Source organism: Girardinichthys multiradiatus, chromosome 13 (genome assembly GCF_021462225.1).
Source record: "Girardinichthys multiradiatus isolate DD_20200921_A chromosome 13, DD_fGirMul_XY1, whole genome shotgun sequence".
In the NCBI taxonomy this organism is placed as follows: Eukaryota; Metazoa; Chordata; class Actinopteri; order Cyprinodontiformes; family Goodeidae; genus Girardinichthys; species Girardinichthys multiradiatus.
In genome coordinates this window covers 8827932-8846167 of record NC_061806.1, presented here as the reverse complement: position 1 = coordinate 8846167, position 18236 = coordinate 8827932, and the positions used below count along the sequence as shown (strand labels likewise).

Sequence of the window (18236 nt, the reverse complement as noted above, 5' to 3'; positions counted from 1 at the left end):
AAGCATGAACACATTAATTGTGACAGAAAGGACATTTCACTATTCGCTACTTTTTTTTAGCCAACTATCTCTGAAAAACACTAACATGGTTGTACAAGATAGATCTGGTTAAACAAAAAACCTACTGTTGCTCATTGTCTGTGAAGTGAAGATCCAGCTTCAACTGAAAGTCAACCTCACTCAAGACTTCATCCAACTGCAAAAGCAACGAAAAGATTTTCATGAGAAACAAAAATAATAACACGTGTAACCAACTTGGCTACCATAAATGCACTTTATCAATCTAACATAAAGGCATTTGCCTATCTGGTTGGTCAAAATAGTTTTGTCACATTAGTGTTTTTAAGTTGAGAATGTTCAGTGCCTTGGAAAATTATTCATACTCCTTGAACTTTTTATAATTTTGTCATGTTGTACCCAGAGCCTTCACTACCATTAGTGCTTTTAAGAGCCTTCAGTTACAGCTGTTTCTCTACCAGCTTTGCCAGTTGACCTTTGCAAAATATTTCAGGCTCAACAAATGTTAGCCAAGAAGCTCTGGCTGCTCAGGGTTGCTGTCCTACTAGTACGCGGAAATTTGCCAAACTCAACTCTGGGGAGCTTCCTTTTACCTGAACAAATAAAGCTATACCTGTAGTTTGCATCTGCCACTGCCAAGTTTTGTGAAACTGTTTGTTCTTTAATGTTCAGGAGTGGGGACAAAGACATATACAGAGAGACGAAGACCAAGTTTGGCAAGGCAGTGAAAGAGGCCAAACGACTGTACTCTGAGAAGCTCCAAAACCAGTTCTTAACCAACGACTCTGCGTCTGTCTGGAAAGGGCTCAGGCAGATCACCAACAACAAGCCAAAAGCCCCCCACTCCATCAACGACCGATGCCTCGCCAACGACTTGAATGAGTTCTACTGCCACTTTGAAAGACAAAGGGACAATCCTGCAACCATCCCCCACGACACCCCCCAATAGCTGCAGCCACAATCCACCACCCCCACTTCCCCAACCTCAAGAGGGGCCTGGGCAACTCCAACCCCCACCCCGAAGTTCCGCCCCACCAGCCCCCTACCCACGCCGGGGACGGCTCTTTCCATCCAGGAGAGGGACGTCAACAAACTCTTCAGGAGTCAGAACCCCCGGAAAGCTGCTGGACCGGATTCTGTCTCACCAGCCAGCCTGAAGCTGATCAGCTGTCTCCAGTTTTCACAGACATTTTTAACACCTCACTGGAGACATGTCATGTGCCAGCCTGCTTCAAGTCCTCCACCACCGTCCCTGTTCCCAAGAAGCCAAGGACCACAGGGCTTAATGACTTCAGACCCATCGCCCTGACCTCTTTGGTGATGAAGTCCTTTGAGCGCCTTGTGATCTCACACCTAAAAGACATCACCGACCCCCTCCTGGACCCCCTGCAGTTTGCCTACAGAGCCAACAGGTCTGTAGATGATGCAGTCAACCTAGCCCTTCACTCCATCCCCCGGCACCTGGACTCCACATGAACCTACGCCAGGATCCTGTTTGTGGATTTCAGCTCTGCCTTCAACACCATCGTCCCAGCTATGCTCCAGGAGAAGCTCTCCCAGCTGAGTGTGCCCGACTCCACCTGCAGGTGGATCACTGACTTCCTGTCTGACAGGAAGCAGCGCGTGAGGCTGGGGAAGCATGTCTCTGACTCCCTGACCATCAGAACCAGTTCCCCCCAAGGCTGTGTTCTCTCTCCTCTGCTCTTTTTCCTGTACACCAACAGCTGCACCTCCAGTCACCAGTCTGTCAAGTTTCTGAAGTTTGCGGACGACACCACTCTGATCGGACTCATCTCTGATGGTGACGAGTCCGCTTACAGATGGGAGGTGGACCATCTGTTGGACTGGTGCAGCCAGAACAACCTTGAGCTCAACAGTGGAGATGGTTGTGGACTTCAGGCAGAACCCAGCCCCACCTGCCCCCCATCACCCTCTGTGACTCCACAATTGACAATGTGGAATCTTTCCGCTTCCTGGGAACCATCATCTCCCGGGACCTCAAGTGGGAGCCAAACATCAGCTCCCTCATCAACAAAGCCCAGCAGAGGATGTTCTTCCTACAGCAGCTGAAGAAATTCAACCTGCCAAAGACTATGATGGTGCACTTCTACACAGCCATCATTGAGTCCATCCTCACCTCCTCCATCACCATCTGGTACGCCGCTGCTACAGGGCAGGCAGCAGCGTGTCATTCGGTCTGCTGAGAAGGTGATTGGCTGCAGTCTACTGTCGCTCCAGGAACTGTACACCTCCAGGACCCTGAAGCGGGCAGGGACGATTCTGGCTGATCCCTCCCATCCCGGTCACAGACTCTTTGAGACTCTCCCCTCTGGCAGGAGGCTGCAGTCCATCCGGACCAAAACCTCACGCCACAAGAACAGTTTTTTCCCCATCTGCCACCAGCCTTGTTAACAAAGCCCAGAAACCACCTTGACACTTTTTGCTGACAGGACACTTGTAACTTGCAACTCTATGCGTTACATTAACACTCAGCTTGGACTCCTGCTTTACTTGCACTACCATACTTGCACACTGATCACCTGCACTGTTGTACCGCTCTCGCATCCTATACTGCTCTATATTTACTCTCACTCACTTAAAACTGTGCACATATATTTATATTATATTGTAGATATGTTTATACTGTTTGATTTGTATTGTATTACACCGACTACGCCACAACAAATTCCTTGTATGTCCAAAAGTGTTCTTGGCAATAAAGCTTTTCTGATTCTCTAGCAAACCTCTGAGGCCTTTTCAGAGCATTTGCATTTTTAATGGGATTTCATTACACACACATGGACTCTATGTACTAATCAGGTGACTCCTGAAGACATTTTGTTGCTCTACATGTCACAGACCCATTTGATAAATTAGATTTTTGGAAAATAATTTATTTCAGTAACTCAATTCATTTAGTGAAACATTATATAGATTAATTATAAACAGACCGAAGTTTTCAAGCCTTTATTTATTTTATTTTTGATAATTTTTCGCTTACAGCTATTCAAGTTTAGAGAATTACATCAGTCCAATATATAAATTTAATGAAAAGTCTGTTTAATATCTGCTTAAAGGTTGTTATTTTCAAAAGAACCTTTAAATCCACCAAACGACTCTAATCCAAAAGTGGTATCAAAGTAATGGGGGTGATCAGAAATGCACGCCACGCAGAAGTTTGGGCCGAATAAATGTTTGGAAACTATGTAGTGTTTTCCTTCCCCTTTATAATGATATTGTGTTGGTCAATCACATAAAATATCGAAAAATTGAAGGCTTTTCAAAGTGGAAAAACCAAACTTGTATTAAGTGTGGAAGCAGCAACATCTTTTAGAGAATGATGTGCACTTTTATCTTGGCCATGAGACTAAATGTACACTGTGAGTAAAAAAACAAATGTTAGCAGTTCTGCTTAACATTGATGTTCAGATTAGGCATACCTTCGGGTGTACACAGGGGAAATGGGGGGCTATTTTTGTCTGTGTTCTCTGTGGCTGTGAGCAGCAGATAACCTCTGGAAGGTTAATGAGTGGCAAGCTCTTGGGAGGCCCTTCAGATGAATCTGATACGATAATGTCTCAGAAACACCCGTGTCTCTGAACCTTCACATAAACTTCCACATTTAATGAAATCTTCTAAAATTAGAAGTCATGTGAAACATTTTTAACAGAACCAGGGAACCTATATCAATCAGCAATAGAATGGTTAATGCATGTTAATGCACGAGGAGCAGTGATAAAACGGATAATTAGTTCTAAGCATGGTCAGTCTGTGCTACCACACATCCCAGCCCGAACCATTGCTGTCACAGATGATGGTTACCTTCCGAAAAGAGGCAGTTGGATTCTCCAGGAAGCAACCATGGTGAAAGCGGATAGGACAGTACATCAATACCTGTCTGGCAGGTTTATATAGCTGGTCTTTTGTGCTACAACAGGCATTCTTAGACTCGAATATGTCAGTTACGGCACATCCATTCCAAGAGTCAGATCTCAATTATTCTGAAGTATTTTATGTTTGACCATTAATCCCCATAATGGGTTTAGCTCAAATTTTAAGTATATCATAATAATCACTTTGGCATGTCCTCTGCAAATCAAGGATATCTATAAACACTGAGAGGTAATAATTGTTCAGCTCAGTTAAATATCATTGCAATTCACTTTAAAAAATAATCCCCAAAACAGTGTCCAGCTTTAATTTCCACCTCATAACACTAGAATTTACATAATATTTCTTCAGTTTAAAAGCAGGACTATAAAATAGATAAATAGTGCTGTGGAAAGGTGTTTGTTCTCTCAATATATTTTTCTGTTTGATTTTTTGTTACACAAAAATTTGATATTAAAACTCTCCTGGCACTGTGAGTGACTGCCTCAATTGTTAAATGATGCATTAACCGCAAATAAACACATTTATGAAATGTTGAGTTAAATTTCACTAGCCACACCAAAAGCCACACCAATACTTGCTAAATGGCAAACAAAATAGTTTTGTAATGCCCAAAACTAAATACCTTTTTCCTTATAGAAAAAAAACAAAGTCCAGATGTTTTGTTTAAATTTTTTACAATGGTACTTATTAAATGTCTGGGCTGTGTGACAATATTTATTAGATGTCACCAGCCATTGCAAAGGACACAAATTCTGACCTATTCTGCTTTTCATATTTCACACACTTCCTATCCACTCCATCTGCAAATCCTTGAAATAGCAAAACATTTGATACTACTGTTTAGTGTTATCATTACCAACTGTTTTTGCATGGTGTTGGTGTAGATTGCTTTAATTGTTTTTTCTAGTCATTTATTGTTGTGGCACACAACACAACGCAATGAAAATGTGACACATCCTCTCTTAGATAAGAGTGGTGAATTCCTGTAATAACGTGTGTTTAGTCTGAATACATGTACCAGACTTTGACATTTGTACCGTAACAATTAATATAAACACATGTACTGCTACACCTTAAATAGGATGTGAAGCAAACAAAGCCTTTCTAGGTTTAGGAAAGAGTAGAAGGCACCAATGCTAACTATTTGTTGCATTACCACAATGTTGGGTGGGAGGCTACAGAGAGTTAAAAAAACATTTAATAATAAGTGTTTGAATGTCCTCGAATGACCACAGGGTGCAACTGTGAAAGAAAACTACCACGTAATTGTTGTAGCTATAAATACATTCACCTAAACAGCATCTATTTACCATTTTAACTTCTAATTAAATAAGAAAATTAAGTGTGTGTATCTGTGTATGTGTGTGCATATAGATAATGTCTGCAGTGTGACTCACCCTTTCTCCATCCAATAGTAGGTGGACTTTGAAGATCATGCAGTCATTAACAGCAATCTCCTCATTCCTGTAAAGGATCTGAAATATCCGGCTGAAGACGTTGCCGTCGTACACCCCCGCTGAGCTGAAGCTGCACTCTTCTGGTGTAGGACACAACCAAAATAGCACAATTATTGGGAGTTCACTGCTGCGCCAGGATCACTAACTTGCTCAAGTGCAAGTCAATGTTGCACATTAGAGAAGCAGAGATCAGAACTGGCTGACACCGATTTTAGATTGTTTTTTTTTTTTTTTAGAAAAGCAGAAGAAATCTACCCCTATGGATATTGGTACAATTAGATTTCTAAGGCTTTGGGACTCCACATTGTTTACAAATGAAGAACAAAAAACTAGTTGATTTTGATATTTGGTAGATTGATTGATACATCACCAGTAGGAGTTTTCGATACTCCATTTACCTTTCAAAGGAATCCTTCCAGTTTATCAAAAATGTGTGTGAACATCATGGTAATTACCAATGACAACCTGACATACATTTGCTGGCCACTTTATGTTAGGTAAGACAAAACTGACGCTACAAAATGCAGGCTCACCAATAGTCTGGTCAAAAGATTCCACTTTTAGCAGCAACATTCAGAGCAACGTTTAAACATGGACTTATCACGCCTATTATCAGTGGTTCAGGCTGCTACTGGTGATGTAATGGGATGTTACAACTATTTTCTTGGCACATTTTGGGCCCTTTAGTACCAACTGAACAGAGCTGAAACGCTACAGCTGACCTGAGTATTGTTTGTGATCTTGACCATCGTTCTGATCTTCTGATGGGTACTTCCAGCAGAACACACCATATCACAAAGCACAAATCATCTCAATGTGGTTTCCCTAGGGATTATGAAAAAATCCAGTTTGTTTCTTTAACATTAACCTTGATACTAAAGATATAATCAGATGCATAACTATTTCAGGTTTGTAATCAGGTCACTCCAGGTATTATAGGCACTGGTAATAGTTAAATGTTCTGCCAACAGCACTCAGTTCCACTAAGGTAGTTGTTTTGTCCAAAGGATGTTGAATAAACAACTATCTTTAGGGATACTTCGACAACTACAAAAGCCTTGGGTGCAAAATACACAGTAAATTCAGGTCAGTTATTGATATAGCCCAATGACACTACTAAAACAGGTAAACAACTCAAACTAATTTTAAGCTACATACAACCCAATTTAATTTACTTTTGATCCATTCAATCCAATTCGTTCAAACACAAGTCAACACAATTGAAGCCCGCAAAGTCCTCTTCAGATTCAAATTAAGTTCCAGTTCAGTCCAGTTTCAATACAATAGAGCAAAATTCAGTAGATCGTTAAATTACAAAGTTATCCATCCAAGGAAACCAGGAGGTTGCATCTAACCTTCACCTGAATGAAGCACAGGGTGAAAGTATGATGAAACAACTACCTCCTAACAGGTATAAGCAGAAGCAGTACCAGTATCTCCAGTCATCTGCCCCGATCACAAGTAAACCTGCAGTCTGAAAGTGAAGTATTCTACTCTGGATTTTGCTGCACATTGTGCAAATTTACAACTGTGGATGGAGCAAAAGCTTTATTCTTTCATGAACATTTGCAAAACCATATCATTCATACTCAGCTAATTTTGTACAAAATACAGAACTCTGTGTATTTATCAAAATGGTGGATTTCTTTTCTTTTTGTTTTGAACCTATCATCTTGGATAATGTAATATATTTCTGGGTGACATAGCTGCTGTATAAATCTTTTCCTTCTCGAATACAGCTGCAGAGGAAATCTTGATTTCCAGCTGCGAGCTGAGAGAGGTCTTTGCAGTCCCCTGCTGAGGTTTTGCCCTTTTCTGTCCCATTGTTATTCTCCCCCTCTCTGCAGGCCTCCTCTTGATAATGCTGTCGCTACCTCCAGCATCAAGCAGCATGAGTCAGGAGAATTGATGTGCAGGAGCACGACTTGTCAAACACTCTGTAGTTGTGTCAAAATGGCACCATAACTCATTGTTGAATGCACTCTGGAGAGAATTCACCTCTGTCACTCTATGAATATTGGAGATTTTCTGAAAGTTCTTAATTTATTGGAAAATCTAACCAATCCTCTTTAAACTGGGTGGCTAACTGCTCACACACAGATAACTGCTCTCTATGTTTGTTGGTTGAACAAGTGTAAAATACTTTGCTGTCTTGGATATAAAAAAACACAGAAACCCAAAATTGGTTCATAAAGTGACTCAAACAGAATCCTGCTCAACAATACACAATTGAAACCAGATAACAAGACAGATGACCTTTTGTACCTCAGTTACTAAATATTCCCTGTGTTAGGTATACTAGGACTACAAGAATTATGATAAAGACAATTTTTCTTTACTTCCTCCAATTTCATTACATACACAATTACATACACTAAGATTACTGTGCCTTTAAACAATTTGTGAAATGCCCTTTGATGATTCCATGGGTTTGCAACCTACTGAAATGTTATGTCACAACAATTTAATTTAAACAGAGACACACCAGTGGATGTGCTTTAAAGCTGCAGTAGGTAACTTTTGTTAAAATGTATTTTTTTTTAACATATTTGTTAAAACTGTCACTATGTCCTGACAGTAGAATATGGACAGATAATCTATGAAAAAAAACAAAAACACAAATCAAGCTCATCTGGCTCCTCCCAGTGCCCCTACTGCCATTAACAGACATACACTGCGCCTAGTCAGAACCAACCAATCAGAGCCAGGAGGAACGACTTAGCAGTATCAATCACGCTCGTGTATGCGCTGCTTCCACCCCTCACCCACACAGTCTTTCTAGCTCAAGATTATCGATGTGCTGCAGCTGTGCTAATGATATTGATAGGTCATAGTCAATGTAAAGTATATCAATGACGTTGGTCGCTACCAGTGAATGTGCCATAGCTGTGTATCCGCCATCATTGATTGATCATCAGATTGATTTTTTTCACTGATCATCTGCCACATATTGTACTAACAGGATATAGTGACAGTTTTAACAAACATGTAAAAAAAATTAATTTAGGCAAAAGTTGCGTTTAACAGCTATAAGGCAACACCTCAAACATGCTGCATGTATGACATGATGGGGAAAAAAGCAACCAGCCAAGATTTCAGGAAGGGAATTATGGACCTCATCAAATCTGTTTCATTTTTGGTACAATTTCCAGATTCCCCAAGGTCCCACATTTAGAGACCTTAATGTTTTTAGATATGTCCTGTGGTCAGATGAAACTAAAACTGAAATGTTTGGCTGTATTGACTATCATTACATTTGAAGGAAAATCGGAAAAGCTTGCAAGTCTGCGAACACCAGCTCAACTCTGATGTATGGGAGTGGCAGCATCATGGTGATTTGCTGCAAGTGGGAGTGGTGCACTAAATAGATGGAATCATGGGGAATGAAAATTATAGGGAATTATTTTGCCAACATCTCAAGACATCATCTTGGAGATCAAAGCTTGGGCACAAACTGATCTTCCAAACAGACAATGTCCCTAAGCATATGTCCAAATATGTTGCAAGGTGACTTATGGAGAACAAATTCAATGTTTTGGAGAGGTCATCATAAAGCACTGATATCCGTCCCATAGAATATATGTGTGTATTACGATGTAGCTTGAGCTAATAGAAAGTCAAGTCAGTAGGCTACCTTAATACTGGTAATATCTGGAGTAAGTGTGATTTTACTTCATGATGCACAAAATACGTCTAGATATGTATTTTATCTTCAATAACTAGATAAAGACATGCAATGACAGTTATCATCAACAGAGGGTGCTAAAATGCATTAGATAGCTCTTGACAGGGTTGATGGGGTCACAATGTGGGTTTCCATGAGGCTGAGTGGTAGGATTATGCAAGTGCTGGCATGTTTGGCCAACAGATGGCATGATTTTGAAACCAATGGGTATGCAAGGACACCCACAGACCTAGTGAAGGTTTTGATCATCCAAGACTGACCACTCAAAGCCAGGACTGACATATTGTGTGCTAAGCATAAAAGGAAGCTGTGACATCTGTGGATGCATTCCAGACAAAGGGATTAGACTCCTGCAGTCAAAATAATGCATAGACGTCCCTCTGGTGCCCTTCACTCACTGTCAAATGCTCTAGCATCTGTGTCATAACACTATTGCTCCACCGTGATGCCATCATTTAGATCCTCTGGTGCCTGTTCTTGATATACAAGTTCTTTGCCAGCTAATATATTTGTAGCTGATATAAAAAGTCTTAAAAGCCCCGGTAAAATGCCAGGTTTTTGTGATGTAAAAGAATGAGACCAAAATAAACAATCGCAGGATGATTTTCAGCTTTATTATGACCTATAACATGTGCCTTTAATCGCCACCAGATAAAATTCAGATTTTCTATTAGGCTTTTCCTTAAATTTTCTTTGTCATATTCCACAGCAAAACCATTAGCTTGCAGAGAGCTTCTGAAGTATCAGAGGGATTTCATTGTCAAAAACGGTCAGGAGAAGAGTTCTAAGGTGTTGGATGGGTGCAAAAACTTGTTATCACTCATGTAAAAACTTTGTGTTGCAAGGCACCTGCACTATGCCTTCCTCCCTGTGTGTGTGAGATCATTGTTATCTTCGTGAGAACCAGCCTCCTTTCCGTCTCACACACATACACCCTGTCTGCACTGTCTGTTGAATTGTGTATATAAATAAAGAGATAGGGTGTCAAAACTTTGTAGTTGCACTGCAAAGTGGGCTACCCTTGTCACAAGTAACTCTGACTGTATCGTTCTTACCTCTGAGTTGATTAAATAATACCTAACATTTATTGGTCCTTCGTAGCCGGATTAATTCAATAACCTTATTTCTCTTTGCTTTAACAGTGACTCTGGGATCCGTTGGGGAAGCCTGACGTCGAGCGAAGCACCACTGCACAGCCTCCATTAGCCGGAGTGGCTGAAAGTCCCGGTGTGTGTGAATTCACACCTGGCCAGTAGGTTATCGCCTTCCTCGGCGCGGGGTGACTCTCACAGGGTCCAGAGAGTCACCAAGAAGTCAACTCAGAGGTGAGACAGTTTTAAAATACAGTTCATAGGAAAAGTACTTAACAGTCGTTGGTAGTGCGTCGCCGGTAAGGACGCTGCATTCGGATGGTTTTATTCCACCGTGAAAGGAATAGTGACAAATTTGGTACAATCCCGCCGTGAAGGGGATTAAAGAAAACGACTGAGGACTATTCCCCTGCGAGGGAATAGAGTAAGCGCTATATAAATAAAAGAAGAAAAGTACTTAAAAGTCGTTGGTAGTGCGTCGCCGGTAAGGACGCTGCATTGGGATGGTTTTATTCCACCGTGAAAGGAATAGTGACAAATTAAGGTAGGGCCCCGCCAAGAAGGGGGCCAAATAAAACGACTAAGGGTTATTCCCCTGCGAGGGAATAGAATAAGCGCTATAAAAGTAAAAAGAACGGAGTAAATTGAGCTAATAAAATAACACCAAGTTAACTTAGAAAAAATTACAAGGTACCTGAAACTAACAGTGTGACTGTGTTGTGTGTGTATGGAGGACTAAGCATTTTAATAGAATCAGCAGGATTCTGCTAGTCCTGTGTTTTCTTTTGCCCAGATTAAAACTACATACTGGTGACTTTGGAGATTCAGGTCGGATTACATTCCAGAAAATTAACACCGCTGCGAATTAGTCGCAGTAGAAGGGCGTGTTAATGTCCTCTCCTTAAAGTCTCATGCCAGTGACCTTTTATCTGGGACATTTATACTACAATTAAACTAACATAAAACATAATGGGGAAGAAACAAAGTAAACTAATTGACTTAGAAGGGGATGTAAAGTTTATGGAGAACTATGTAAAAGGAGCAAGTATGATCTGTCATAGATGGAATAAAAAATAAAAAACATGGGTTTTTGGGCAAATTAGAAACAAAGGCTGTCTTAAAATTACAAGGGGATCTAAAATTAGAAATAATGAAAACTAAAATGAGACAAAAGACAGGACAAAGGAAGGTTGAATATAAACTGTCAGAAAAATGGTTGGAACAGAGCAAGCTGAGAGACATACAGAGGCAGGATAAGAGGGAGAAGCGAAAAGAAAAGATAACAACCGCAGTTATGGTGCGGCAAGAGGAGGAGACTACAGCTGCTTTCAGACAGAAAAGGCGGCAGCCTCCAGGAGCGCAGCCGCCTGCTACACAGGCAGTGGTACAGCGTGAGGAGGAGGAAGAAGGCGCAGCCGCAGCACCTCCTCAAACCCCCGACCAAAAGCCAGATAAATCAAGCAACCCTCTTAAAACAGAAGAACAGAGCTCCTGGTCTCCTAATTTCTGGGGGAGCACAGGCGTACAAACTAGGAGTAAAAAAAAAACCACTACTGACCCCGGCTTATACCCAAATTAAGCCTTAAAGGCTCACGAACAGAAATTTCATCCATCTGAAAAAAAAAAAAATAATAGAGGAAGACACATTTCCTCTTGTAGAAGTGGCCAATCCAAACATAGGTAACGCTGATAATCCACAGCCGCCAACCATTCTAGTTTATAGGCCATGGACGCAGGAAGACAGAACTGCCGCTTTAAAAGGTATCCCAAACATACAGGAAGGTGTACCGGAATTTTTAGCAGCTATCACAGAACTCAGAGGACGTTTCCATCTTAATGGCAGAGAAATGCACCAGTGTCTTTCTCAGCTCTTTGGCCATCGCTGGTGTAGAGTAGCCGGAGATTTCACTGGAAATGATGCCCAGGGAAATTCAATGGCGCACAATTCAACGGATTTAAGAGATGCCTTACGCATCCTTTATGACCGAATCAGAACAGAATACTTACTATATACACAGACAGCCAATACGTTTTCGGATCAGTACATCACCATGCTAAGATTTGGCAAAATAGAGGTTTTAAAACATCATCAGGGACAGAACTAACTCATTTCAACCTATTAAAGAGAAAATGTCAGATCTGCTATTTATAGACACAGACGTGCTGAAAGACGCCCAACAGTCAGCACCCAAGACAGAAATAAAGGCCTGGCTAAAGAGAGGAGCACAGAAAAAAGATGACATCTATCAGATAGAAGATAAACCAATCCTCCCAAAAAATTTATACAACACAGCGGCTACAGTGACACATTGGGAAGACCCACGTGTCAAGGGGGGAATATGTCACATCTGGTAAAGCATTAATGCTACACTATAAATTTTTCTGACTATGCAAAGAATTTTTGCAGATCATGCATAATTTGTTGCAAACACGGGGGAAGAAATATTGCCTAGTTGTAATAGATGAACCTAGTGACACATGTCTTCCCCACATATGGTATCCCACAGATTATAAGGTCAGATAATGGAACTCATTTTGTAAATAAATTAATAGAACTAAGTTCTAGAGCATTAGGGTTTCAGTTAAAGATTAAGGAAAACAATGGAAGAAACAGGGAGGCCATGGCCCGAATGCCTATCCCTGGTTAAATTATGGATGAGAATAACTCCAAATCAAACTGGTCTTACTCCATTTGCCACCTACTGTACAGGTCCTTCTCAAAATATTAGCATATTGTCATAAAGTTCATTATTTTCCATAATGTAATGATAAAAATTTAACATTCATATATTTTAGATTCATTGCACACTAACTGAAATATTTCAGGTCTTTTATTGTCTTAATACGGATGATTTTGGCATACAGCTCATGAAAACCCAAAATTCCTATCTAAAAAAATTAGCATATCATTAAAAGGGTCTCTAAACGAGCTATGAACCTAATCATCTGAATCAACGAGTTAACTCTAAACACCTGCAAAAGATTCCTGAGGCCTTTAAAACTCCCAGCCTGGTTCAGCACTCAAAACCCCAATCATGGGTAAGACTGCCGACCTGACTGCTGTCCAGAAGGCCACTATTGACACCCTGAAGCAAGAGGGTAAGACACAGAAATAAATTTCTGAACGAATAGGCTGTTCCCAGAGTGCTATATCAAGGCACCTCAGTGGGAAGTCTGTGGGAAGGAAAAAGCGTGGCAGAAAACGCTGCACAACGAGAAGAGGTGACAGGACCCTGAGGAAGATTGTGGAGAAGGGCTGATTCCAGACCTTGAGGGACCTGCGGAAGCAGTGGACTGAGTCTGGAGTAGAAACATCCAGAGCCACCGTGCACAGGTGTGTGCAGGAAATGGGCTACAGGTGCCGCATTCCCCAGGTCAAGCCACTTTTGAACCAGAAACAGCGGCAGAAGCGCCTGACCTGGGCTACAGAGAAGCAGCACTGGACTGTTGCTCAGTGGTCCAAAGTACTTTTTTCGGATGAAAGCAAATTCTGCATGTCATTCGGAAATCAAGGTGCCAGAGTCTGGAGGAAGACTGGGGAGAAGGAAACCCAAAATGCCAGAAGTCCAGTGTCAAGTACCCACAGTCAGTGATGGTCTGGGGTGCCGTGTCAGCTGCTGGTGTTGGTCCACTGTGTTTTATCAAGGGCAGGGTCAATGCAGCTAGCTATCAGGAGATTTTGGAGCACTTCATGCTTCCATCTGCTGAAAAGCTTTATGGAGATGAAGATTTCATTTTTCAGCACAACCTGGCACCTGCTCACAGTGCCAAAACCACTGGTAAATGGTTTACTGACCATGGTATCATTGTGCTCAATTGGCCTGCCAACTCTCCTGACCTGAACCCCATAGAGAATCTGTGGGATATTGTGAAGAGAACGTTGAGAGACTCAAGACCCAACACTCTGGATGAGCTAAAGGCCGCTATCGAAGCATCCTGGGCCTCCATAAGACCTCAGCAGTGCCACAGGCTGTTTGCCTCCATGCCACGCCGCATTGAAGCAGTCATTTCTGCAAAAGGATTCCCGACCAAGTATTGAGTGCATAACTGTACATGATTATTTGAAGGTTGACGTTTTTTGTATTAAAAACACTTTTCTTTTATTGGTCGGATGAAATATGCTAATATTGTGAGATAGGAATTTTGGGTTTTTATGAGCTGTATGCCAAAATCATCTGTATTAAGACAATAAAAGACCTGAAATATTTCAGTCAGTGTGCAATGAATCTAAAATATATGAATGTTAAATTTTCATCATGACATTATGGAAAATAATTAACTTTATCACAATATGCTAATATTTTGAGAAGGACCTGTATATCATTGTATAACTCCACCCACTATATTCTGAGTCTGAGATCACGTGACATCAAGTCGCTGAGGTAAATTTGTATTCTCAAAGAAATAGTACATGGCAGACCGTTTTCTCTGCCCTCTGACATGAATGAAATAGAGAAAGCACAACAGGAAACTTCATTAGCTGAGTGGATGAATAAAATGTTGCAGACAAAAGAAGAACAAATGTCCAGTGGTCTGCCGATAATCTCTGCTCCTATCCCACAGAATGACCTGAGGCCTGGAGACCTGGTCCTGATTAAGACACTCCACAGGAAGGATTGGAGCACTCCTCGGTGGAAAGGGCCGTTTCAAATACTCCTGACAACGCCCACAGCTCTGAAAATAGCAGAGGCCTTCCTGGATCCATAAAAGCCACTGTAAGCCAGTTTTGCCGTTACAGGAGCCAAACCAACCGACGGGGTGGCAGAGGAAGTCCGGGTTCAAAGGGGTTGGAGGACCCATATGGCCCAGTGTCTCAAACCGGTGAAGAAAACAGCTGATCTGCGCCCAATTATAAAATGGCTCTCTGTAACATGTGGACAGGACTGATAAGCCTGAGCTTAATTCTGGTAGCAGGACTCTTTCTCTATCTAAAGCAGGATCCACAGGAGGTGATACCGAACCAGAAGAGATGGACATCAGACGGGACCCATCTCAGACCACTGACGGAAGGACATGACACACACCCATTTCTGCAAAATTACTGGTATCGTTATGTGTATGACACAGCTAAAACTCAAAATAAAACTGATTGTTATGTGTGTTCTATAATGCCCGTGCATTCCCAAGGCCCCACCATATATGTCAAAGCTATGAACCTCATCGAGACAAGTTGCGCCATATCAATGGGCCTGATAGGATATACAAATAAAAAGTTATTTCTTATGCCAGACTAATCTTTCAGTAACCAGAGATTAAATTACAGTTGTGACCCAGAAAACTGCACTCGCGACAGAAAACAATGGCAACCTCTCAACATTACAGAGAAATCAGAACCATTCAAAGCATATGTAACAGACCCCGGAAACCATCGACACTGCATAAGACAAAATATTACAGGGAATCATACTCATTTTGTAGGGAATACTACGAAATGTAACTACTTCTACACTTACAGGAATAATCCCGGAAACGGCACATACTGGATAGAAGGGGTGGCATGGTTATGTGATAATAACGCTTATGTACTTCCACCCAGTTGGTATGGTGTATGTGCCCCAGTTTTCACATCAGATCACACTGTGGTACTTAGTAAGCAGACTATAGTTATACCACATAGGAGATCAAAAAGGGAAATAGATGTTAAACCCCATGGCCCCATTTGGGGAACAAATGTCCCAGATGAATTTAAACTTTGGCCTAAAGATGATAAAACATTATTATCTCTCCTACCCTGGTTAGGTGTGGGCAAATTAATGCTGCGCGTGGAAACTTTAAGTTATCAATTTGGATTGTTTCTAAATAACTCCATAATAGTAGAAGAGGGTCAAAACACAGAAATGAGCGCTATGCGAGCCATGATAATTCAGAACCGCATGGCTTTGGATATTCTAACAGCATCAACGGGGGGCGTTTGTGTTCTATTGAATAACACCTGTTGCACATATATCCCAGATAATATACACTCTGCAAACATAACGGGGGCATTAAACAACCTACGGAATCTGCAAAATGTTCTGGCACATGACCACCCAGATCCTACCTCTTCTTGGTTAGATTGGATGCTCACAGGGGGATGGATAAATCTGTTTAAGGTTCTCCTAGTTGCAGTAATAGCATGCATGGGCCTTCTGTGTCTCCTGTCAATATGTATTATCCCATGTTGCAAATGCATGGTACAAAGAATAGTAACTCAGTCAGTCACGGTGGCATAAGCAACACTGAACCAGGTAGAAATGCACGAAAATGAAGGGGACGGTTATGATGACATGTTGTAAATAAATCACATCAAAAGCCTGAGTGTACTCATACATTGTATTTCATAAAATGACCTTACAACAGAAAATCGAAAGAAGTTGTTGCTTAAGTGAAATGAGAAAAAGTACAATGATGACATAAACAGGGCAGATTTTTAAATTCCTTTATTATGTTTCACTGTTTTCATTAAGTATTATTCTTTTATTTTTATGATTTCAAGTATGATTTCAAGTATTATTCTTTTATTTTTATGATTTCAAGTATTATTCTTTTATTTTTATGATTTCAAGTATTATTCTTTTATTTTTATGATTTCAAGTATCGTTCTTTTATTTTTATGATTTCAAGTATTAATCAACATTTAACTTTTAATGGTCGCCGAGGGCGGCGGGGCCGTATGAGTATTTCCCACAAAATATAATCTGTTTACCGTCCGTGGGTTTTCGCTCATACAGAGTATTTTTCTTACTCGTTTTTATATTAAATGTTTTTACTTGTGATAAAAGGAGGGACTGTTGGATGGGTGCAAAAACTTGTTATCACTCATGTAAAAACTTTGTGTTGCAAGGCACCTGCACTATGCCTTCCTCCCTGTGTGTGTGAGATCATTGTTATCTTCATGAGAACCAGCCTCCTTTCCGTCTCACACACATACACCCTGTCTGAACTGTCTGTTGAATTGTGTATATACATAAAGAGATAGGGTGTCAAAACTTTGTAGTTGCACTGCAAAGTGGGCTACCCTTGTCACAAGTAACTCTGACTGTATCGTTCTTACCTCTGAGTTGACTAAATAATACCTAACATAAGGCATTAGATATACTATGGTACACAACTCAGATATGGTAAGGAAAATAGGGTCCAACTTGGATAGTGCAAGAACTGGACTTCCCTTCAAAATTGATACATAGACATAAAGAAAACTGTTCAGGGAGATTAGCAAGAGTCCTATAGAAATATTAAATGAGCAGCATTAATTAATAGTACCTATTGGCTCTGCGGTACATGCAGCAGCAATCTCCTAAAGTCTTTATTTGTCTGATCTATGGGATAAGGTGACAAGTTTATCATCGAGTTTTAATAAAACCTATTTTAAGGCTCCCCAAAGGCATGTAGAAAAATGTGCTATAGTCTATAAAACCAAGGTTGAAATTTTTGGTTTTTCTGCAACTGGACTGATGAAAAGTTCCAGCATATCCTGGTACAAAACGTTCAGGCTCAGACTAAAAAACTGAAGCTAAAGACCAACTTCAACTTTCAGCATGACAATGATCCAAAGCATACATCCAAATCAACTAAATCCTATTGAAAATCTGTGGGGTGAACTGAAGAGGGCTGGGCCCCTGCAGTTTAAAAGATTTAAAGCACTTTTATAAAACACAGTAGGCAAACATTGTAAAGTCAAGATTCACCATGCTGAAAGACTCCTACCCAAAAATACAGTAAAATATGCATTCTGATGAGGCTTGTTTCTATTATGAATCACTAAGGTAGTTGAAGTAGAACAAACCAGAGAATGAAAACAGACTCAAAACATAGGATGTAGATGGTAAGGGAAGTTTTATTCCTAGTGTAGGCTTGCCTAGGATAATAAGTTGGTGTTGTCCAGGAACCAGGGGAGGAGGACGGAATCCAGGAATCCAAGGTGAGAGTGCTGATGGTGAGTATATTTACAGTGCAGTCCTTAGGTGAGTATTTACCAGGTGCAGGCAGGCAGATAGGCAGGTCGACAGGTAGACAGACAGGCAGACAGGTAGACAGGCAGGTAGGTAGGTAGGTAGGTAGGTAGGTAGGTAGCCGGGCAGGTAGGCGGACAGGCAGTCCACATAACTGAGG

General features: G+C 41.0%; 1 protein-coding gene across 2 annotated transcripts in view; it reads right to left on the bottom strand.

The window, feature by feature from the left end:
• The window catches only part of fam135b (family with sequence similarity 135 member B), a 91229-nt gene that overhangs the window by 37345 nt on the left and 35648 nt on the right, over nt 1-18236 (bottom strand). For both annotated transcript variants that reach the window (XM_047382758.1, XM_047382757.1), the window contains 2 exons: nt 5310-5449; nt 126-196 (listed from right to left, as the gene is read on the bottom strand). In XM_047382758.1, the coding sequence (XP_047238714.1) occupies nt 126-196; nt 5310-5449 (211 nt within the window). The remainder of the gene's footprint in view (nt 1-125; nt 197-5309; nt 5450-18236) is intronic.